Source organism: Schistocerca piceifrons, chromosome 3 (assembly GCF_021461385.2).
Source record: "Schistocerca piceifrons isolate TAMUIC-IGC-003096 chromosome 3, iqSchPice1.1, whole genome shotgun sequence".
In the NCBI taxonomy this organism is placed as follows: Eukaryota; Metazoa; Arthropoda; class Insecta; order Orthoptera; family Acrididae; genus Schistocerca; species Schistocerca piceifrons.
In genome coordinates this window covers 209,568,628-209,592,844 of record NC_060140.1, presented here as the reverse complement: position 1 = coordinate 209,592,844, position 24,217 = coordinate 209,568,628, and the positions used below count along the sequence as shown (strand labels likewise).

General features: G+C 41.3%; 1 protein-coding gene across 3 annotated transcripts in view; it reads left to right on the top strand.

The window, feature by feature from the left end:
- Positions 1-22,214, top strand: part of LOC124789309 — a 271,600-nt gene extending 249,386 nt beyond the window's left edge. For all 3 annotated transcript variants that reach the window (XM_047256623.1, XM_047256621.1, XM_047256622.1), the window contains exons 9-11: positions 3,962-4,287; positions 11,472-11,663; positions 21,957-22,214. In XM_047256623.1, the coding sequence (XP_047112579.1) occupies positions 3,962-4,287; positions 11,472-11,663; positions 21,957-22,105 (667 nt within the window). In that variant the 3' untranslated portion in view covers positions 22,106-22,214. The remainder of the gene's footprint in view (positions 1-3,961; positions 4,288-11,471; positions 11,664-21,956) is intronic.
- The last annotated feature ends 2,003 nt before the right edge of the window (positions 22,215-24,217 follow it).

Here is a 24,217-nt window from a genome sequence, read left to right as displayed (position 1 = left end):
TGTAACGGATCGTGCAGCCACGTCTCGGTCCCTGAGTCAACAGATGGGGACGTTTGCAAGACAACAACCATCTCCACGAACAGTTCGACGACGTTTGCAGCAGCATGAACTATCATCTCGGAGACCATAGCTGCTGTTATCCTTGACGCTGCATCACAGACAGGAGCGCCTGCGATGGTGTACTCAACGACGAACCTGGTTGCACGAATGGCAAAACGTCATTTTTTCGGAATGATCCGGGTTCTGTTTACAGCATCATGATAGTCGCATCCGTGTTTGGCGACATCGCGGTGAACACACATTGGGAGCGTGTATTCGTCATCGCCATACTGGCGTATCACCCGGCATGATGGTATGGGGTGCCATTGGTTACACGCCTCTGTCACCTCTTGTTCGCAATGACGGCACTCAGAACAGTGGACGTTACATTTCAGATGTGTTACGACCCGTGGCTCTACCCTTCATTCGATCCATGCGAAACCCTACATTTCAGCAGGATAATGCACGACCATATGTAGCAGCTCCTGTACGGGCCTTCTTGGATACAGAAAATGTTCGTCTGCTGCCCTGGCCAGCGCAATCTCCAGATCTCTCACAAACTGAAAACGTCTGGTCAATGGTGGCCGAGCAACTGGCTCGTCACGATACGCCACTCACTACTCTTGATGAATTGTGGTATGGTGTTGAAGCTGCATGAGCAGCTGTACCTGTACACGCCATCCAAGCTCTGTCTGACTCTATGCCCAGGCGTATCAAGGCCGTTATTACGGTCAGAGGTGGTTGTTCTGGGTACTGATTTCTCAGGATCTATGAACTCAAATTGCGTCGAAATGTAATCACATGTCAGTTCTAGTATAATATGTTTGTCCAATGAAAACCCGTTTATCATCTGCATTTCTTCTTGGTGTAGCAATTTTAATGGCCAGTAGTGTACTCAGACAGGAGCGCCTGCGATGGTGCAGTCAACGACGAACCCGGGTGCACGAATGGGAAAACGTTATTTTTTCGGTGAATCCAGATTCTGTTTACAGCATCATGATGGTCGCAGCTGTGTTTGGCGACATCGCGGTAAACGCACATTGGAAGCGTGTATTCGTCATCGCCATACTGGCGTATCACCCGGCATGATGGTATGGGGTGCCATTGGTTACACGCCTCTGTCACCTCTTGTTCGCAATGACGGCACTCAGAACAGTGGACGTTACATTTCAGATGTGTTACGACCCGTGGCTCTACCCTTCATTCGATCCATGCGAAACCCTACATTTCAGCAGGATAATGCACGACCATATGTAGCAGCTCCTGTACGGGCCTTCTTGGATACAGAAAATGTTCGTCTGCTGCCCTGGCCAGCGCAATCTCCAGATCTCTCACAAACTGAAAACGTCTGGTCAATGGTGGCCGAGCAACTGGCTCGTCACGATACGCCACTCACTACTCTTGATGAATTGTGGTATGGTGTTGAAGCTGCATGAGCAGCTGTACCTGTACACGCCATCCAAGCTCTGTCTGACTCTATGCCCAGGCGTATCAAGGCCGTTATTACGGTCAGAGGTGGTTGTTCTGGGTACTGATTTCTCAGGATCTATGAACTCAAATTGCGTCGAAATGTAATCACATGTCAGTTCTAGTATAATATGTTTGTCCAATGAAAACCCGTTTATCATCTGCATTTCTTCTTGGTGTAGCAATTTTAATGGCCAGTAGTGTACTCAGACAGGAGCGCCTGCGATGGTGCAGTCAACGACGAACCCGGGTGCACGAATGGGAAAACGTTATTTTTTCGGATGAATCCAGATTCTGTTTACAGCATCATGATGGTCGCAGCTGTGTTTGGCGACATCGCGGTAAACGCACATTGGAAGCGTGTATTCATCATCACCATACTGGCGTATCACCCGGCGTGATGGTATGGGGTGCCATTGATTATACGTCTAGGTCACCTCTTGTTCGCATTGACGGCACTTTGAACAGTGTACGTTACATTTCGTTAGATCCCTACGAAACCCTACATTTCAGCATGATTATGCACGATCGCATGTTGCAGGTCCTGCACGGGCCTTTCTGGATACAGAAAATGTTCGGCTGCCGCCCTGGCCGTCACATTCTCCAGATCTCTCACCAATTGAAAACGTCTGGTCAATGGTGGCCGAGCAACTGGCTCATCACAATACGCCAGTCACTACTCTTCATGAACTGTGGTATCGTGTTGAAGGTGCATATGCAGCTGTACCTGTACACGCCATCCAAGCTCTGCTTGACACAACGCCCAGGCGTATTAAGGCCGTTATTATGGCCAGAGGTGGTTGTTCTGGGTACTGATTTCTCAGGATCTATGCACGCAAATTGCGTGAAAATGTAATCACGTGTCAGTTCTAATATAATATATTGGTCCAATCAATAACCGTTTATCACCTGCATTTCTTATTGGTGTAGCAGTTTTAATGGGCAGTAGTGTACTCTGTTTCCATGTTCTTCTGCATATGCTGTTACTTTCAACTTAAAGGCCGCATCATATGAATACCATTTATTTTGTCCATTACGAAACTAGCTACCAACAAAAATATTGTACTGTTGCTGATAACACAAATCACTTTCGCTTCAGGTTCACTGGCAACGTAGACTGCAATGACGCGTCGTGGACTACAGTGTTCTGGATCGGGGGTGACCGGACGGGAGGCAGACAGTGTCAGCAAGCCCGGGAATCCCCACAATTCATGTTCGTCGCATCGGCGCACTGCTGCTACCATTTGAATCCAATGTTGCCAGACAGCGATAGGTTTCCCGAATACGATCATTTTTAAGACTGGTGGGAATTTTAAATCAAACACTGGACATTTTTATATTAATGTCGAGTATCAGACGCACCTGAATTTTCGAGGCAGTTTTTCGAAGAAAAAAATGCGTCTTGCAACTGCATATCTGTATGTAGCGTAGTCGCAGAAATAAATGTTTGTAATGAGAGAATCTGACGATCAATCTGTATATTGAGCAAGCAGTGAAGGAAACAAAAGAAAAATTCGGAGTAGGTATTAAAATCCATGGAGAAGAAATAAAAACTTTGAGGTTCGCCGATGACATTGTAATTTTGTCAAAGACAGCAAAGGACTTGGAAGAGCAGTTGAACGGAATGGACAGTGTCTTGAAAGGCTGTTATAAGATGAACATCAATAAAAGCAAAACGAGAATAATGGAATGTAGTCGAATTAAGTCGGGTGATGCTGAGGGAATTAGATTAGGAAATGAGACACTTAAAGTAGTAAAGGAGTTTTGCTATTTGGGGATCAAAATAACTGATGATGGTCGAATTAGAGAGGATATAAAATGCAGACTGTCAATGGCAAGGAAAGCGTTTCTGAAGAAGAGAAATTTGTCAACATCGAGTATAGATTTGAGTGTCAGGAAGACGTTTCTGAAAGTATTTGTATGGGGTGTAGCCATGTATGGAAGTGAAACATGGACGATAAATAGTTTGGACAAGAAGAGAATTGAAGCTTTCGAAATGTGGTGCTACAGAAGAATGCTGAAGATTAGATGGGTAGATCACATAACTAATGAGGAGGTATTGAATAGGATTGGGGAGAAGAGAAGTTTGTGGCACAACTTGACAAGAAGAAGGGATCGGTTGGTAGGACATGTTCTGAGGCATCAATGGATCACCAACTTAGTATTGGAGGGCAGCGTGGAGGGTAAAAATCGTAGAGGGAGATCAAGAGATGAATACACCAAGCAGATTCAGAAGGATGTAGGTTGCAGCAGGTACTGGGAGATGAAGAAGCTTGCACAGGATAGAGTAGCATGGAGAGCTGCATCAAACCAGTCTCAGGACTGAAGACCAGAACAACAACAACAATCAGAGAATACTTTAGGATCACCGTGCACTAGGATCACCGTGCACATGTGCCGTTTGTAGTAGAAACTTTGCAGGATGCGCTGCAGTTCCCACTCGGGCTGTTCCCAGAACGACGTGCTCGGGGAGGATGCGGCGCTGGATGCAGGCGGTGGTGCGCTTCTTCGACCTGGACCTGCTGCGCGACCCCACCTACGTTGTGCTCATGGTGGGCATGTCGCTAGCCATCCTCGCCGAGCTCAACTTCTCGCTCTTCACGCCGCTCATCATGGAGGGCTACGGCTTCGACAAGCAGCAGACAGCCACCTTCATGTCCATAATCGGCATCACCGACATCATCTTCCGCTTCGTGTCGCCCTTCGTCGGCGACTACCTGGGCTTGGGAGCGCAGACCATGTACCTGGTGGCTCTCCTCATGCTCATCACCTCACGCACATGTAAGCAGCTAACACTTCCATGTTGTATCGCTTTGGGCAAGAAGTTCTAATGTAACCCTTTTTTCGCAGATAGCGCATTTTACTTTATTTCCTGTTTTCCTGTTTCACATACGTGAAGTGAATGATATCAGCTCTGCAATACCTATCGAGTAAGAAGCAAGCATAATTTCCCACCCTGACTAGCAGAAGCGGTTGGCCATCTGGCGCTTTAAGAACCATTGGGTTGTGTGCCGCACCAGAAATCGGTCGTGACCATAGCAAAGAGATAGTTGTACTTAGGAAAGAACATTTGTTCTGGCACCAATCAAGTAATTGTTATTAATAAATATTTGCTGATAAATCTTGCCTTTTGCCACTCTACGGATCAACACTACTTCCTTTCAATAATTTAGCAATGGCAGAAAACGTTGATTTTAATAAATAAATGAATAACTGTGGCAGAACCGAAGGTGTAAGATCTTATATGAACTATACCGATTGTATGTTCAGATTACATACCGATTGTGCGTCATACTCGGCAGTTGTCGGTAGAATGCCTGTCGGTCTAGTCATGCAGTAGACCATGCTCCCGTGCCGTTAATACATAAAAGCGCCCAAGAAACTGATTTTATTTATTTAATCGTATGGCTAGGCCCCCCCGTCAGGCAGGCCGTTCGTCGGGTGCCGGTCTTTCAATCTGACGCCACTTCGGCGACCTGCTGTCAATGAGGATGATAGGATAATGAGGACAGCACAACACCCAGTCCCTGGGTGGAGAAAATTCCCCGACCCACCCGGGAATCGAACCCTGGCCCAGAGGATTGACAATTCGTCACGCTGACCATTCAGCTACCGAGGGCGGACAACGAAACTGATATAGGAATGCGTATTCAAGTTCAGAGATATGTAAACAGGTAGAATACGGCGCTGCGGTTGGCAATGTCTATATAAGACAACAAGTGTTTGGCGCAGTTGTTAGATCGGTTACTGCTGCTACAATGGCGTGCTATTGATAGCATTTACGTGAGTTTGAACGTGGTGTTATAGTCGGCGCACGAGCGATGCGACAGAGCTTCTCCGAGGTAACGATGAAGTGGGGATTTTCCCGTATGACCATTTCTAGTGTGTACCGCGAATATCAGGAATCCGGTAAAACATAAAATCTCCGACATTGCTGCGGCCGGAAAAAGATCCTGCAAGAACAGGAGCAACGACGACTGCTGAGGATCGTTCAAAGTGACAGAATTGTAACCCTTCCGCAAATTGCTGCAGATATCAATGCTGAGCTATCAACAAGTGTCGGCGTGCGAACCATTTAAAGAAACATCATCGATATCGGCTTTTGGACCCGAAGGCCCTCTCGTGTACCCTTCATGACTGTACGACACAAATCTTCACGCCTCGCCTGGTCCCATCAACACCGACATTGGACTGTTGATGACTGGAACCATGTTGCCTGGTCGGACGAGTCTCGTTTCAAATTGTATCGAGCGCATGGACGTGTACGGGTGTGGAGACAACCTCAAGAATCCATGGACCCTGCATGCCAGCAAGGGATTGTTCATGTTGGTGGAGGCTCTGCAGTGGTGTGGGGTGTATGCAGTTGGAATCATATGTGACCCCTGATATGTCTAGATACGACTCTAACAGGTGACATGTACGTAAGCATCCTGTCTGATCATCTGCATCCATTCATATCCATTGTACATTCCGACAGACTTGGGAATGTCATCGATATGGGCTTTCGGGGCCGGAGGCCCACTCATGTGCCCTTCATGACTGCAAAACACAAAGCTTTACGCCTCACCTGGGCCCATGGACACCAACATTGGACTGTTGATGACTGGAACCATGTTGCCTGGTTGGATGAGTCTTGTTTCAAATTGTATCGAGTAGATGTATATGTATCGGTATGAAGACAACCTCGTGAATCCATGAACCATGCATATCAGCTGTTCAAGCTGGTGGAGGCTCTGTAATGGTATGGGGCGTGTGGAGTTGGAGTGATATGGACCCCTGATACGTTTATATACAACTCTGACAGGTGACACACACATAGGCATACTATCTGATCACCTGTATCCGCTCATGGTGCATTCCGACGGACTTGGGCAATTCCACCCCACACGTCCAGTATTGCTAAAAAGTCGCTCCAAAAACACTTTTCGAGTTTCAATACTTCTTCTGGCCACCAAACTCCCCAGACATGAAGATTATTGAAGACAGCTGGGATGCCTCGCAACATGCTGTTCAGAAGAGGATCTCAACCCCTCATACTCTTATGGATGTAAGAACAGCCCTGCAGGATTCATGGTGTCAATTCCCACCAGCACTACTTCAGACATCAGTCAAATCCATGCCACGTCTTCTTGCGGCACTTCTGCATGCTCACAGGGGCCCTACATGATATTAGCCAGGTGCACCAGGTTCTTTGGCTCTTCAGTGTCTATTCACAATGAAATTCATATGGAATCTTCAGCGTGTGACTCCTACTCACAGTTGGCCAATAAAAAGCTATATATATTTGTGTGTCTGTGATATTATATAATTTTTTATATAATGAAACAATCACATTGTAATAAAGCCACAGCTGTTACATCCCAAGCGCGTGAAGTGACACAACATGAAAAGCACTGTTACATGGCACAACAAAATTACAAGCTGACACATATAAATATTGTATATAGACAGTTGTATATAACAGCCGAAATAATCACATATCAGAAATATAATTTTAAAATACATGAATGGGAAGGGAGTAAGGTCATTTTATTATGCTAAAGGGAACCATGTAAAATTTTGACCAGTTACACATTACACTCATAGTATCGTGGTCATCAGTCATTCCATTAAAGACAAACAACATTAACCATGAGTCCTTTGAAACTCATTACCGTAGCTAATAGTATGCCACATCTGTAAAATAAATAGTGACAATGAACAACCAAATTTCTGTGTTGAAAACAACAATGCAGCACCACATGACAGTCAAACTATAACAGCCTATTAAAAAATCAGTTGTTCATCCTAGTCAAATTGCAGTTACATTTAAAAAGAATCATACAATATTATAGTATCAAAACAATAAAAACTAAGAAATAAAATCTGAAGATGTATGGAAGGAAGGTGGTTATGGCATACATTTTAATTAAAAGAAACCAGTAGAAAATTTTGGCGTACAATTTTGTTAATGGCAACACTGGGATATCTCAGATATGCTATCCCAGTGTTGCCATTAACAAAATTGTACGCCAAAATTTTCTACCGGTTTCTTTTAATTAAAATGTATGCCATAACCACCTTCCTTCTATACATCTTCAGATTTTATTTCTTAGTTTTTATTGTTTTGATACTATAATATTGTATGATTCTTTTTAAATGTAACTGCAATTTGACTAGGATGAACAACTGATTTTCTACCGGTTTCTTTTAATTAAAATGTATGCCATAACCACCTTCCTTCTATCTATCAGTGGAACAAACCAAAGCTACAAATGTAATAAGATAATTTTAAGTAACAGCACATTGTGCCAAATGCTGATTACTCTTATTTTATAATGATAGTTATTTCTTTATTTTGGCATTTGGAGGAGAAAGCTGGTGACTGCATTTCTATTAAAAGATCTCCCTGCAAAGAGGTATGCCTTTGTTTCAATGATTGTCACTCCAACTCAGTTATCATTTCATTGCAACTCTGACCCCTATTTTGTTGTAATATAAAGTGAGCGTAGCTGCCCTTCTTTGAACTTCTTTGATGTCCTCTCTGGTAAGGATCCCATCCTAAGTGTGTGTCTGTGTGTGTGTGTGTGTGTGTGTGTGTGTGTGTGTGTGTGTGTGCGTGTGTGTGTGTGTGTGTGTGTGTGTGTGTGTGTGTGTGTGTGTGTGTGTGTGAAGTTACCAATTTTTGTGTCATCAGGTATCTTGTCTAAATAATTTTATAATTTGTTTTGATCTACTATTGACATTACTAGATGATAAATGATCTTCCACAAACAATCTAAGTAGGCTGGCCAGATAGTCTTCTAAACTTTTTATATAGATTAAGAACAGCAGAGCACATATAATATTTGTGGTATCACACATCAATACCACACCATGGTTGTCAAAGTTGGCAACGCAACTGCAAGTTTCTGTCAGATGCCGAGAGAGGTCATATGGGTTCTGATGGACCCAACAGAGCACACCCACTGAACCACCACCCCATATAGGATTGCTGACAGCAGCCAGACAGCCCACTGACGAGATACTTTGCTGGGTGACACTATGCAGATCCTGCATCATTGCAGCTCCGGCACCCTAGTTAATGCATTTGTTCAGACAGCCTCATCCTTGAGGTTATTATTATAAGCTGGACTCTACCTCTTGCTGCATTATTTGTAATGAGTCTTCGTACACTTGGAGAAATACAAGCTAAGTAAATCTGCTTTTTGTTGTGTTAGTTTGTTTGCTTATTATTTCTGCTGCTGTCCAGCTTTCCTATGATGACAGTTGCTGTGGCACTTTGTAGCCCACCTCTCCATACCATTTACATGAAGTCTTACACGATAACATTTTGTACATTACTGTAAGTTTGGTTACAGTAAATGATTTCCTGTCAATTACTGCGACATTTATGACAGAAAATCATGGATCCAGTCACATACCGAAGAAGATTATAAGATAAGATAGGTGAACAGTTTTATCAGAAACCACTTATGATGAATGACTTCAAAAGTCTTCTCAAAGTCGAGTAATATGGAATCAACTTGAAATCTTCTGTTGATAACACTCACTACCAGTACTTCAGGTGAATAAAGAGTCAGTTTCTGTATCTGCACTGTCTATGTGTCAAGGAAACCAGTCTAGTCCATTGCCAGCCCTGATAATACACACTTTAATCTCTCTAGGATGAAGGATTACAGACCTAACACTGCCACCATACACTGTTGCAATTTGTTACTGAAAACCTTGCTTGATGGGCCAATCCATGTTATGTGAAGCCATTGTGAATTCTACACTCCTGGAAATTGAAATAAGTACACTGTGAATTCATTGTCCCAGGAAGGGGAAACTTTATTGACACATTCCTGGGGTCAGATACATCACATGATCACACTGACAGAACCACAGGCACATAGACACAGGCAACAGAGCATGCACTATGTCGGCACTAGTACAGTGTATATCCACCTTTCGCAGCAATGCAGGCTGCTTTTCTCCCATGGAGACGATCGTAGAGATGCTGGATGTAGTCCTGTGGAACGGCTTGCCATGCCATTTCCACCTGGCGCCTCAGATGGACTAGCGTTCGTGCTGGACGTGCAGACCGCGTGAGACAACGCTTCATCCAGTCCCAAACATGCTCAATGGGGGACAGATCCGGAGATCTTGCTGGCCAGGGTAGTTGACTTACACCTTCTAGAGCACGTTGGGTGGCACGGGATATATGCGGACGTGCATTGTCCTGTTGGAACAGCAAGTTCCCTTGCCGGTCTAGGAATGGTAGAACGATGGGTTCGATGACGGTTTGGATGTACCGTGCACTATTCAGTGTCCCCTCGACGATCACCAGTGGTGTACGGCCAGTGTAGGAGATCGCTCCCCACACCATGATGCCGGGTGTTGGCCCTGTGTGCCTCGGTCGTATGCAGTCCTGATTGTGGCGCTCACCTGCACAGCGCCAAACACGCATACGACCATCATTGGCACCAAGGCAGAAGCGACTCTCATCGCTGAAGACGACACGTCTCCATTCATCCCTCCATTCACGCCTGTCGCGACACCACTGGAGGCGGGCTGCACGATGTTGGGGCATGAGTGGAAGACGGCCTAACGGTGTGCGGGACCGTAGCCCAGCTTCATGGAGACGGTTGCGAATGGTCCTCGCCGATACCCCAGGAGCAACAGTGTCCCTAATTTGCTGGGAAGTGGCGGTGCGGTCCCCTACGGCACTGCGTAGGATCCTACGGTCTTGGCGTGCATCCGTGCGTCGCTGCGGTCCGGTCCCAGGTCGACGGGCACGTGCACCTTCCGCCGACCACTGGCGACAACATCGATGTACTGTGGAGACCTCACGCCCCACGTGTTGAGCAATTCGGCGGTACGTCCACCCGGCCTCCCGCATGCCCACTATACGCCCTCGCTCAAAGTCCGTCAACTGCACATACGTTTCACGTCCACGCTGTTGCAGCAAGCTACCAGTGTTAAAGACTGCGATGAAGCTCCGTATGCCACGGCAAACTGGCTGACACTGACGGCGGCGGTGCACAAATGCTGCGCAGCTAGCGCCATTCGATGGCCAACACCGCGGTTCCTGGTGTGTCCGCTGTGCCGTGCGTGTGATCATTGCTTGTACAGCCCTCTCGCAGTGTCCGGAGCAAGTATGGTGGGTCTGACACACCGGTGTCAATGTGTTCTTTTTTCCATTTCCAGGAGTGTATATACCCATGTAATGACACCAGACCCTTTATTGACATACTGAATGTTACTGTGGATGAATGTTATCTCCAATAAGTGCCACATTTGTTGATTACAGACTTAAATATCTCTGATAACATATCTTCCTTTGGTAATTATATACTTCCTATATTGTGGGGGATCCATGAGTGTATGGCAGAATCAATTTTCATTATTTTTTGGATGAGCGAATATTTTTTCATGGTTTATTGAACGCTGTTGACTCATTTTGCCATGTAAACCTGGAGTTTTTCCTGTTGAATTTTAAGTCATAATAAGAGAATGTTCCAATGTCTTTAACAAACTTTTTTCACAGGGTGTAGGCATAGTGTATTTGGCAACTGCCATTTTGAAGCATCTATAGCATGAAAATCACATGCAAGAAGGAACTCAAAACCTGGTCATTTGAAAACTCACCATATCCATGCACATTCCATGTGCCACATTCTACACAAAAAAACCTGACTCTGGCTGGAATGACAACTGCAACAGAAAGACAATGAGTGCCACATGAAGTTGTCTTAGCATGATCTTGTCGTAGCTTAGTAAATTACATTAAGTAAAGTGCAATTTTGTGTCAGTTGCAATCACTTTACGTAATGAGTTCCTATGAGCTGCTAGTATAGTCAACAAAAAAGATTGAGTTTCAATACCCACACAATCAGTTGAAGCATTTATCTGTTTGACATTCCCTTTAGTCACTACAGTTCATGAATTTGTATGCATGTATTTTTATTTAATTAATTATCCATTGCAATCTCTCTTTTCAGCACTCATATTATTCCACGACTACATACCAGCTCTCGTTGTAGCTGGAGCTCTTGGAGTGGCTAAGGGTTTCAGAACTGTCTACATGTCAATTGTCATTCCTAATTATGTTCCTATTGAGAGGCTGGCATCTGCTAATGGACTACAAATGGTGGTCAATTCATTTTTTATTCTAGCTTCAATTCCAATGATGGGTACGTTTAACATTTTCAAATGTTCCTTTGTACAATTTAATGTTTAAGAATTTCCTCTTGCCATAAGAATATAATATTTGATCATTTCATTTACACAAACAAAAACCCAATCATACATTAGTCAAGTGTTTTTAATATTTTATAAAATAAGAATACAGATTTGACAGAGCCTCAGTAGGAAGACATTACACCCATAAATCAAACTAGACAGACTTATGAACATAGTAACTGTAGTTAGAAATAGAAGACACAATTTCAGTACACTTTAATATCAATGTATTCTTTTTACCTCATCTAGCTACTTTTTCCCTTTGACATCCAATTAGGAACAGAGGTGCTGATACGGTAAATGTGTCTGTCTTTACATCGTGCTATTTATTATATTCCACCAGTGACAGATATATCAGTTTTCTTTGCGTAAGTCTGCTTGAGATAGGTGGATAAGTCTTTGTATTATAAATGTATGCCCCTAAACAACAAACTGCTGAAACAAACTATAGCTTTTCCAGTGGATAAATACCACCATTGTCATTTTTAATAAAATCTATCAGATTGCAGTTGTTTGTGCAACACTACAAATTTCAGCAACTGTTTTGGCTCCCAAATTAGGTGGATGTCAACCATATAGATTAGATACAGGGTGTAATCAAACATCAGTTTATAGCTTACACAATATCTCCTCATCACCTGCAGGACTTACACAATTTATGCATAGCTGCTTGATACTGTTTACACATAACTATGCACATGTTATGATGGACTAAACCTTATTTATGCATTAGAAGTACATTACTGGTTAGGTGGCTATAATATTATGGATTAGGAGAATACATTCATCAACTAACTAAATGAGACAAGTTGAAAATTGTTCTTCACATTGTAAATGCCTGACAAGCAAGAGGGGAGGGATATGACAATTACTTTGTGTAATAGTAGTCATTACCTATGCCAAACAAGAACGTCACCTTAATGCTTTCTACATGCGGTGCCTGAGATCCTCGGAGTAACGTGGAAGGACCGAGTGACCAACGAAGCAGTGCTATCTAAAACTAACTGCAACAGTATTTCAGCTATCTTGAAGCAGAGACAACTGCGCTGGCTGGGACATGTCCACCATATGGATCCTGAGAGATTACCACATGAGGTGATGCTTGGAGAGATCTCTATACCCAAAAGGCCTGTAGGACGTCCTGTATTGAGGTTCAAGGACTCCTGTAAACGAGATATGGAGAGCTTTGGAATTGACACAAACAGATGGGAGGCACAGGCTAGCATGTGAGCAGAGTGGCGTGATGATATATCATCTGGAATGTCGAAGCATGATGAAGGCTTGTTAGACAGATTAAGGCAGAAAAAGCTTCGCAATGCTACCACTGCTTCTGCCTCAGCAGCCAGATACACCTGTGACAATTGCGGCAAGAGATGCCGTGCTGCCATTGGCTTCACAAGTCATATAAACACACAGACACTGCAACAATCATCTACCAAGATGTCGTGGCCAATATATATAGTCATTACCAAATATAGTATCACTTTGTACAAGGAGCTGAGACCTCAGACATCCATGGTATGAGGCTTGTAAAAGGTAGTGTTATGATGCAAGGCCAAAAGTTCTTACCCTATGTGTAAAATATTATAGCAAAAACATACTTATTTTTCAATGTGCACCCTTTTTAGGCTAATAAAATTTGACCAGTTTTCCACTAGTCAGTAGGTTGTATCAGTAAATTGTGATTCCATTAAGGCCCATATTACACCATCGATGTTCTTTAATAAATACTTTATAAAAGCTAGGACAACACTCTGACTTTTATAAAAGATGTGATAAAAGTACCACAGTACACTGTCAAATATTTTATAAAATGTCTTTTATTAAAGATATTTCACAAATATCTTTATGCTGTAATATAGGCATAAGATGAAAAACACTGATTAGGGCTACTTGAATGGATTTTCCAATAATTCCAGCCTTTTTTTCATTTCTGAAGCTCCTTTGTGGACAGCTGCAATGTTTCAATAAAATACTTCTTCTTTCTTTTGTAATCAATGCTTCTTCACTCTTTTTTCCCTCTGAAAGGTATATGTAGAAATCTCTAGTCATTGCTCTAACCTTTTCAAGGTAATCAGTGAGGGAATCATTCTTACAACCCAGATAATACTGGATATAGGGGAGAACAGTGCACAACGTAACATGATACACAGTGAAACATTCCATTTCAGCTATTTCTAGTAATATTTTTTTCTTCACTTTGATATCATTATGAGAATATGTGTACTATGAGTATATGTTGTATCTTTTTGATAGTCAGAAATCACAATTAACATCTGCTTATAAATTATATATTTTCTATAATACATACAGCTATGAGTAATTTGCTATCTTGTGATCAAATATACACTTTTACCAATATATTCACCAGTTGTAGGTTATGAATCTTAATTCAGTTTAGCTGGTGGTGTGTTTAGTACACAGTGAACACTTGTATACAGTACACAGTGAAACAGGGTATACTTATGGATTCTGAAAAATTCAAGCCTACGACAATGTATCAAGTTGCAGAATATGTTGTTGAAAGTTTTATTAAGACAGTGACACCAATTTTTTTTAAATTGCATGTTCATATATTAATTAATGGCCAAATTATTTTTGTTTTATTCTATAATGTGGACAATGATTTGTCCTTGTAAATAAATACAAACATTTTGTCTTTAAGAAATAATTTCTTCAAAATCATCAAAAACACAATATTTGTTTCACTGTATATTCTCCCTTAAGCTTTTCAGTGGATAAAACCGCTTGCATGATTGTTTACTAATAGCCATCAGGTCTCACCCAAAATTTTGACAGCTGTTTCATTTCTCATTCATAGTCACAAACAGACAAAATAAATTAGATGAATTCTCTCTAAAATAGCCTGAAATTGCTGAGAAATCCTTCTTTGTTTACTTTTTATTAGCGTTCAACAAAAAGAAATAAAGGGTCATAATTTATTATCAGTTTGGAGACCATGAGGGGTATTCTCAACCAGTTAATAAGAAAGGGTTCTCTTATCATGTGCACAATATCTTACCTCATGGTGCCTGAAAGTTGTATCTGAAGAGTATCTGCTGAATACAGATGACAAATCACCATTAACAGTACCACATACCAGTGATTCATGAGACACTGAACAGAAGTTTGGAATTTAATCCTGGACATTGGCACAAAGTCTAGTAATTAGAACTATGGGAACGGGATACGATTATCAGTCGAATTCAATAACTATCCCCATTAAATTCCACATAGAGATATATTTCGTAGTTAGTCAAAAACGTGTACACAGCGTGAGATACAGAACAGAACTAAAAACTAACATGGAGGCTCAGCAGAGCAATAAGAGTCCAAATATGTTGTTAATCATGGTCGATACAACCTATCGATGCCACAGGACTTTATACAACAATTTCTCCTCCCCTTATGGGCTAAGTACTGGTACTGACAATTTATTACACCACATGAATTCAGACAGACTACCTGTGAGTGAAGCACCATGGTATAGACATGTTAATGACCTCAGCTATGGACATGTGACGTTCGCCTGCTTTGTTTCTTCATCAATAGTCCTCAGTGTCAACATACTGAATTTTTGTACAGGCTGAAAAATGGGGGATGGAAGTTCAACACTGACTATTATAAATGATGTAGCTGACAGTTGCACAGTGAGGTATGAGACCTTATACCTCTATATAATAAGCTATAAATGGTGATGATAACTTCACAATTAAGAAATGTATGATGACATGGCACTCCAATTAACAGTTTTTAAAGGTACACATAAAAGATGCTTGACTTAGAAATATGAGTAAACATAACTATCCCATAGATGAAGCTAACTCATTATTTTGCAACATGAACCAACATGTTCCCTCGGTGTCTTTCACATTGGCATGCCTGAATCCTTTTGGGTTTACAAGCTGTATCACTTCATATAAAATGCTTGAGCTTTTGATGGCTGTCTCTGCCATCATCATCAGGAGTAAAAACTACTGACTGCCAGGGATGCCACTATGTACTGCTTTTACAGGCATGATAGAAATGTCTGGAACTTTCTGGAACTGATGCACAATCAAAAGACTAGTTGCGCAACTCTTAGCAGCTCTGATCTAATGCAGGACCAATGACACCAGGTGGCAAAATGGGTCAGTGCCATGTCTGAAACTGTCACTCCTTTCTCCCTACAAGTGTCAAGCTCAATATCCAAAGCCCACACCCCTGTCTTAGTAAGTGTGCAACCATAGTCTCTGTTAAAATTGTTGTGGTTTCTTTTAATCTCAGCTGCCTGCTTTCAAGTGCCACTGATGAAGGTTGCCTCACAAATCAATGTGGGGCAATGGGCAGTAAGAAAGAACTTGTGCTACAGAGACATGGACTGAAACCAGTGTTCTGGCATGAATCCAAGATTCTTTATGCCCTGTTAAAGATGATGTAGCTCTTCGAGTGCCCAGTGTGTATGGTGTCCCTTGCGAATGCAGCAGCATCTATATAGGTCAAACTATTCACATGCTTACTGACCGCTTTGCTGGGCACACATGACATTAAGCAAATGGAGCTTGAGAAGTCAGCCCTAGCTAAACATTTCCTGAAAAATGAGCATAGTACACAATTTGAAAAAAATTAGATACTTGGCTTCTACCTCATCATACTGGGATTATAACAATTTTAACAGAAATCATGGATGCACACTTAATAGAACATCAGGGCACACATTGGATATTGAGCAAAATCAGATATAGATGCTAGGGGAGGCAGGAGTGACAGTTACAGATGTGGCACAACTGGTTCCATGATGGACCTGAGCTGCCACAAACTGCCCACGTTGTCTTCCATGATTCCTCTGGTCCTCTCTGGAAGGTTCCATAGGCTACCACCACAACTATGTAAACAGAGAACTGTGCCAGCCTTGGCAAGTCAGTGTTACATGGATTGTAGGCTGAGAAGATTTTATTCATAGACCAACATAACATAAACATAACTCCATTTACATCACAACCTTTTCTTTGTCATGCATGTATTAAATACTACTCCCTTATAAGTGGACTTGAGGAATGTAACACAATGGATAGAAAACTAGACTTGAATCCAGGAGAAGTGGAGTTCAAATGCCTGTCTCAACATACCGATTAAGTTTTCCATGGTATCCTAAAGTGAATTAAGATGATTCCTACAAAGACTGAATATGCTATGACTTTTTCCTTCTACATCTTTGTCTAATCTGAGATTATTCTCTGTCTCTAATGACTTGGTTGTTGTTAGGGTTTTAAACTTTAATATTCCTCCTTTATGTTTCTTTTTCAAACAGTGAACATTTAAATCAGATTCCAACCTCCATGAAATATTTAAACAGCACCAAATAAATAGTAGCACTGCAGGGAGAAGGCTTCATATAATTTCTTTATCACAAATTAAATGTTCCAGTTATTTTATCAAACTGTCCTGGATTTGATTATGTCCAAATATGAATTTTTCAACATACTACAGTTAGAGTAGGTATCTGGCAAATGCTATTCTCATATCTTGAAATTGTTGATTTTACTTTGACTGCCAAAAACATTAAGTACCTAGTAGGAATATTGATCAGATTCTGTAAACATATATACCAAGAACAGATGTGTAAATTATTAGAATTGCAGAAACCAACGACAATTACTATGACCACCAAAGTGCATTAACGTTGCCACCACGTGATCATGTTATCAGTTACAACAGGTTATAGCACATCATATTATCAGTGAACATTATGAAAGATCATGCAGAATATCACACACTGGCATGAGACAAGGATACTGGCACATGACAAAGTTCTGAAGTGACCTTATTATGGGTCCACCTGATTAAATTCTGAAATACTGATGCAAATGGATCAGTTATATGTGATGATGACCTGATGGGAACATAAATTAGAATTTTATGGTGTCACTGGTAGTGCTGCAGAATGGTTTGAGTCTTACCTAAATAATGCAAAATGAGGAGTGTTGTTACAAAATACCTGTGGAATAACCGATCAGTCTTCACTTGATTGGGAATTAATTACATGTAGTTTTCCTCAAGGTTCCATCTTGAGTCCATTGATTTTTCTTATTTACATTAACGGCATCTTGTCTGTTACATTGGAAGATGCTAAGTCTGTTTTGTTTGCATGTGATACAAACATTGCAATAAGTAGCAAGCCAAGTACAGATTTAGAAATGTCTGTGAATCAAATTTTCACTGACATTAATAAACAGTTTAAAGCTAATTCACTGTCATTAAACTTGGAAAAAATCCACTGTTTGCAGTTTGGCACCTGTAGATTTCCTTCCAGCAAGTGTATAGCACATGAAGACATGCACATAGAAGATGTTGACTGTGTTAAATTTCTGGTATTACAACTCAAAAACAAATTTAGTTGGGTAGGGCATACCACAGAATTGCCTAACTACCTAAACAAGTCTGTATCTGCAATGTGAATTATGTCAGAAGTAGAAGATATAAATATAAAAAAACTTGCATACTTTGATTACTTTCACTCTATTATGTCATATGGGATCATATTTTGGGGTATCTCGTCAAACCAAACAAAAGTTCTTAGAGTGCAAAAGCATGTAATAAGACTCATTCCTTGTGTAAATTCAATAAAATTATGTAGATACCTGTTCAAAGACCTGGGTATTCTAACTGATGCTTCTCAGTATATTTGTTCTGTAATGAAATGTTTCTATTTCCAACCAATAGCTCAATACATAGTATCAATACTAGGAATAAGAGCAATCTGCATAAAGATCTAAAATCACTTACCTTGGTCCAAAAAGGGGTCCACTATTCAGGAATACACATTTTCAATAAATTGCTGAACTTGATTTCAAATGAAGCACAGTTTGAACAGGGTTTATAAGACTTTTTGGTAGGCAACTTCTTTTACTCTAAAGAGGAATATCTTAACAGGGACTGTTGGACCAGCTTAAGTAAAAACATCTGTTACATTTCAGTTGAGGTGTTTTTTCTTGTTGTGAGTTGATTTTAAGTGATCGATATAAAGAGATGTCAAGTATTTACTCATTCCTTGTAATAACACTTACCTTCTTTACTGAATTTCCCAGTCGCTGTCTTGTTTTCTCTTGATGTAGTGCTCCTGGTGTGCAGTGCCACATACTTCACTGTTGACTCATTTACCTTTGCAGAGGGGTGAGGGCTATAAGAGAGCTTCTACATCTGAACAATTCACTACGAAATCACAAAACATGGTTTCCATTATTCTTCTATAATCAAATAAGTTCTCAACTTATAGCAACTGATAACTGGCAACCTGTTCATACATGATGCTTCAGTGCTTGACAAAAACCATAAGTTTATATGTAACTCGAGATAGCATAGCATAGAGGCTATATAACAACAATCATTTTTCTTTAGTGCTTGTCAATTGTTGTCATGCCCCTTTCTTCTTTGGAGCCCACAGCACCCACAAAGCACAGCAGCAAACTGCAGGTGACCCTTCATTGGCCAGTCCAAAGTACACATTCCTCACTGGAGAGTCCAAATTACACATCTGTCGTCACTTCCTGTGTTGTGCCACCATTTTTCTTTCTTATATCTGCACATAAACTCCAACAAACCTGGGCACAGTAGATGCTCCTTATGCTGATGCTAATTGAAGTTACATTTTTTCATATACATATTTTTCATCAGTCTAGTGAAAGGGAAGTGAGACGTGTTGCTATGCTTTATAGCTACATGTACCACTTCATAGTTTTGACACCACTTGGTCGAAACAGTCAAGATTAGGTATTTTATGTCTGATAAATTCATTAAAAATGCATAACTACAAATCATTCTGACAGTGTATAATTATATAAATACACTCCTGGAAATTGAAATAAGAACACCGTGAATTCATTGTCCCAGGAAGGGGAAACTTTATTGACACATTCCTGGGGTCAGATACATCACATGATCACACTGACAGAACCACAGGCACATAGACACAGGCAACAGAACATGCACAATGTCGGCACTAGTACAGTGTATATCCACCTTTCGCAGCAATGCAGGCTGCTATTCTCCCATGGAGACGATCGTAGAGATGCTGGATGTAGTCCTGTGGAACGGCTTGCCATGCCATTTCCACCTGGCGCCTCAGTTGGACCAGCGTTCGTGCTGGACGTGCAGACCGCGTGAGACGACGCTTCATCCAGTCCCAAACATGCTCAATGGGGGACAGATCCGGAGATCTTGCTGGCCAGGGTAGTTGACTTACACCTTCTAGAGCACGTTGGGTGGCACGGGATACATGTGGACGTGCATTGTCCTGTTGGAACAGCAAGTTCCCTTGCCGGTCTAGGAATGGTAGAACGATGGGTTCGATGACGGTTTGGATGTACCGTGCACTATTCAGTGTCCCCTCGATGATCACCAGTGGTGTACGGCCAGTGTAGGAGATCGCTCCCCACACCATGATGCCGGGTGTTGGCCCTGTGTGCCTCGGTCGTATGCAGTCCTGATTGTGGCGCTCACCTGCACGGCGCCAAACACGCATACGACCATCATTGGCACCAAGGCAGAAGCGACTCTCATCGCTGAAGATGACACGTCTCCATTCGTCCCTCCATTCACGCCTGTCGCGACACCACTGGAGGCGGGCTGCACGATGTTGGGGCGTGAGCGGAAGACGGCCTAACGGTGTGCGGGACCGTAGCCCAGCTTCATGGAGACGGTTGCGAATGGTCCTCGCCGATACCCCAGGAGCAACAGTGTCCCTAATTTGCTGGGAAGTGGCGGTGCGGTCCCCTACGGCACTGTGTAGGATCCTACGGTCTTGGCGTGCATCTGTGCGTCGCTGCGGTCCGGTCCCAGGTCGACGGGCATGTGCACCTTCCGCCGACCACTGGCGATAACATCGATGTACTGTGGAGACCTCACGCCCCACGTGTTGAGCAATTCGGCGGTACGTCCACCCGGCCTCCCGCATGCCCACTATATGCCCTCGCTCAAAGTCCGTCAACTACACATACGGTTCACGTCCACGCTGTCGCGGCATGCTACCAGTGTTAAAGACTGCGATGGAGCTCCGTATGCCATGGCAAACTGGCTGACACTGACGGCGGCGGTGCACAAATGCTGCGCAGCTAGCGCCATTCGATGGCCAACACCGCGGTTCCTGGTGTGTCCGCTGTGCCGTGCGTGTGATCATTGCTTGTACAGCCCTCTCGCAGTGTCCGGAGCAAGTATGGTGGGTCTGACACACCGGTGTCAATGTGTTCTTTTTTCCATTTCCAGGAGTGTATTAGCTGTCCCAGTTTATTGTAATGTATCGACATATTTTGTCAATCTCTTGATGATCAGGGAAGTGAATATTATGTTCAGATGTTGTGTATTGTTTATTAAAAATTTTTTGATAAATTCCACACTTATGAGAATCATCTCATTTTTGGGTCTATGGAAGAAGAATTGAATCTAATCTAATGTAATCCAATCTTATCTAAACACATTATTGAAGTTCTAGTCAATCATGTCCAACTCCACCAAGGGAGGACCATGATATTGGGTGTCAATGACACTGTAAGACCTTTACATCCATGTACAAGTCATGGACTTACTTCATCACCCTTGATCATCCCACATCATTGGTCTGAAACTAGCAGAGGTTGGGTTACTGAATTACTGTCTCATGAGTAGACTGTCATAAACTGTACACCACAGATAACTGCCTTTGGAAGTGTACCATACTGGGAAAGCAAGGCTTAATGTTCAGCAATAAATCTCAGTCCTTCACTGTCTCAGATTATCACCAATTGTCAGACAGCAACACCAATACATGACAATACAGTCTGGCAATTAGTGTTACCCCTGCTTCATGGAAGAGCCTCCCATCTGATTCCAATTGAATATTTGTGGGATGAAGTTGAATATTAGTTCCATCACAGTGCCAATATTCTAGACGTCAATGGCCAGATACAACAGTTGGGATCACTTTTTCTCAAGAGAGAATACAGTGGCCTCTATGATTTCCTTCCCAGCTGAATCAATGTACATTTCCATGCCCAATATACTACTGACAATCAACCAGCAGCATGCACTTAATACCAGTCTTATTATTCATTTAACTTGATTTTGAAATCACTGAAACAGAACCACATGACGTATCAACACATAGTTTCATTTCTCTGCCTCCTTCTAAACACTTAACTTCTTTAATCAGAAAATGTGCCTGATTAAAATATTTTTTTGCTGTATTGTTTCTTAATTTGTCTTGTATTAACTAAAGCTCTTTCTTGTTATAGGCTACATTCAGAAAGCTACAGGAAGCTACAGCATGTCAATTGCAGCACTCAACCTTATAACCTCTCTCACTGTAATACTATGGACTTCCCAGCTGGTTATTCGATGGTACAAGAAAAAGAAACGTGGAGCTAATAAGGAAGCTGCATAAGTTAATTTGTACTGAGAAAACTTGGTCTGAAAAAGACATTCTGCTGTTCACACAAGACATCACTCTCTGTGATATTATTTAATGAACGATATTTCCTCTTGTTGTAACAAAGCATACAACAGCTGCATCATGTTTCATTTTTATACAACATCGCTTTTACTATTTTTCATATATGTGAGTTGAGTGGAAGTATTACCTGCTGTTGTTTTTATAGTGCTGTTGAATTTTTTTATTCCATTATTTTGTAATCACACTACATGATGTTACATGCAGGTCCCAGTACATATGATTGGCTCTGTCAGTGAATATGGCTTGTAGCTGGCTTGTTAGTAGTGAAAACTGAACTGTTTTATTTTTTACAAACAAGAAAAATATATCCTACAAAGTTCTAATTGTTACGTGGACATAGAACTACAGTTCAGCATGCGATTGGAGAGAGAGGATTACTAAGCCGCCAAAGAATGTTATCAGTATTCTCAACTAGTTAAAAAGTATTGATTATTCATGTTTGTTATCTAGTAGAAGCAGGACATGACTAATCTTATTCAGAATTTTTAATTATGTTTAAGTTTATATAATAGTATAATTTCTGAACTGACAAAAATATTTTCAAATAAATAAGAAAGAAATCAAAGAACAAAAATATGATTTCATTAATAATTTACATCTATGTACTAATAGTAGTGGTACTTTCTGAAACATATTTGAGTGATGGAAATATTCTTGTGCTTCTCAGTTGCTTGTCAGCAAAAATTAAAATTGTAATATGTGTTGTGAGTAATGAATGCAAACAATTATCTGAATAATTTCCACAAGCACTAAATAGTGCACACTTGTTGTAACAGTGACTACCAAAAGCAACATGTTTCACTTCATACTAAGTATTTTCAATGGAATAAACACTATGCCCAAGATGTTAGCAGAAAGCACATACAGCACAATCTGAAGATGTCTGCAGTCCATTCTGAGTGAAAACAAACACATATGCTGAGATTAAGTGAAGAACTGCAGTTGTTGTGGCACAAGAAAATCAGTGCATCTCAACACCAAATGACAAACTGCTTTGGTTGCGCAGTGCATCTGCTTATATGCTGTTCTACCAGCAAGAATGCAGTCCACACAACAAACTGATGGGACCCTTTCTTTTACGACGCTGTCCATAGCATAGCTTTAGTTCTCAATAACAACAAACTAATTGTTTCATATAATTTTCTCCATTGCTGATTTTTATACATTTTTATTCAGTCATTCATTATATTCAATAGAACCCATTAAGAAGGAGAACCTCCAGATGAGGAATGAGTCAAGAAATACATTAACAAAAGACAAGCATATCATAGAAACTTAATCTCTATACTGTATTAACAGGTTTATACTGTTTAGTGCAAGTCATACGTACGCCACCTAAATTTAATCAAGTATATCACAAAGAGTGCTGCTATTTTTAAGAAAAGCTGCTGCTTCCTCTATTATACTAATTAAGTGTTGCTGTCCACCTACTGTCATCATAGTACTTCCTTGATTGATGTGGTATAATTTAGTTATGTGCATCTTTAGACACTGCATCCTGTTTACAGTACATTACTACTATTCATGCAGCTTTACAATGAACACCACTACTTGGCATGCAGCTAATATAACTTTTCAATCTTTGAATCAAGATATTCAGATAATTTATAGAAAGAGACAGTAATGAGGTACTGTTATACTTTTATTTTCTTTTGAAGTGCCTAAGATTTCCAATTTCTTGCTGTATGAGGATGTTAAATACCTTTGTTCTGGAGCACATACTAGCTAATATATAAATAAAAACAATTAAACTCCAATTTTTGAAAGTATAATGTAACTGGACAGAAAAAAAAATCTACTCACTAAGTGGTGTGCAGGAGAACACACACATATAGGCGTTAAGGAAATTTGCCAGCTTTCAGAGCCAGTGGTTCCTTCTTCTGACGTAAGGGTTGAGGGAGAAGACAGAGGGATGAAGAAAACAGACTGGCAGAGTTTAAAAATGGGAGAGTCTGGAAAAAAATCCCCAGTATCCTGGGTCGGGGGACACTTGCCAGATCGTATAAGAAGGAAAGATTGATTGCTGAGGACTGCACTTGATGC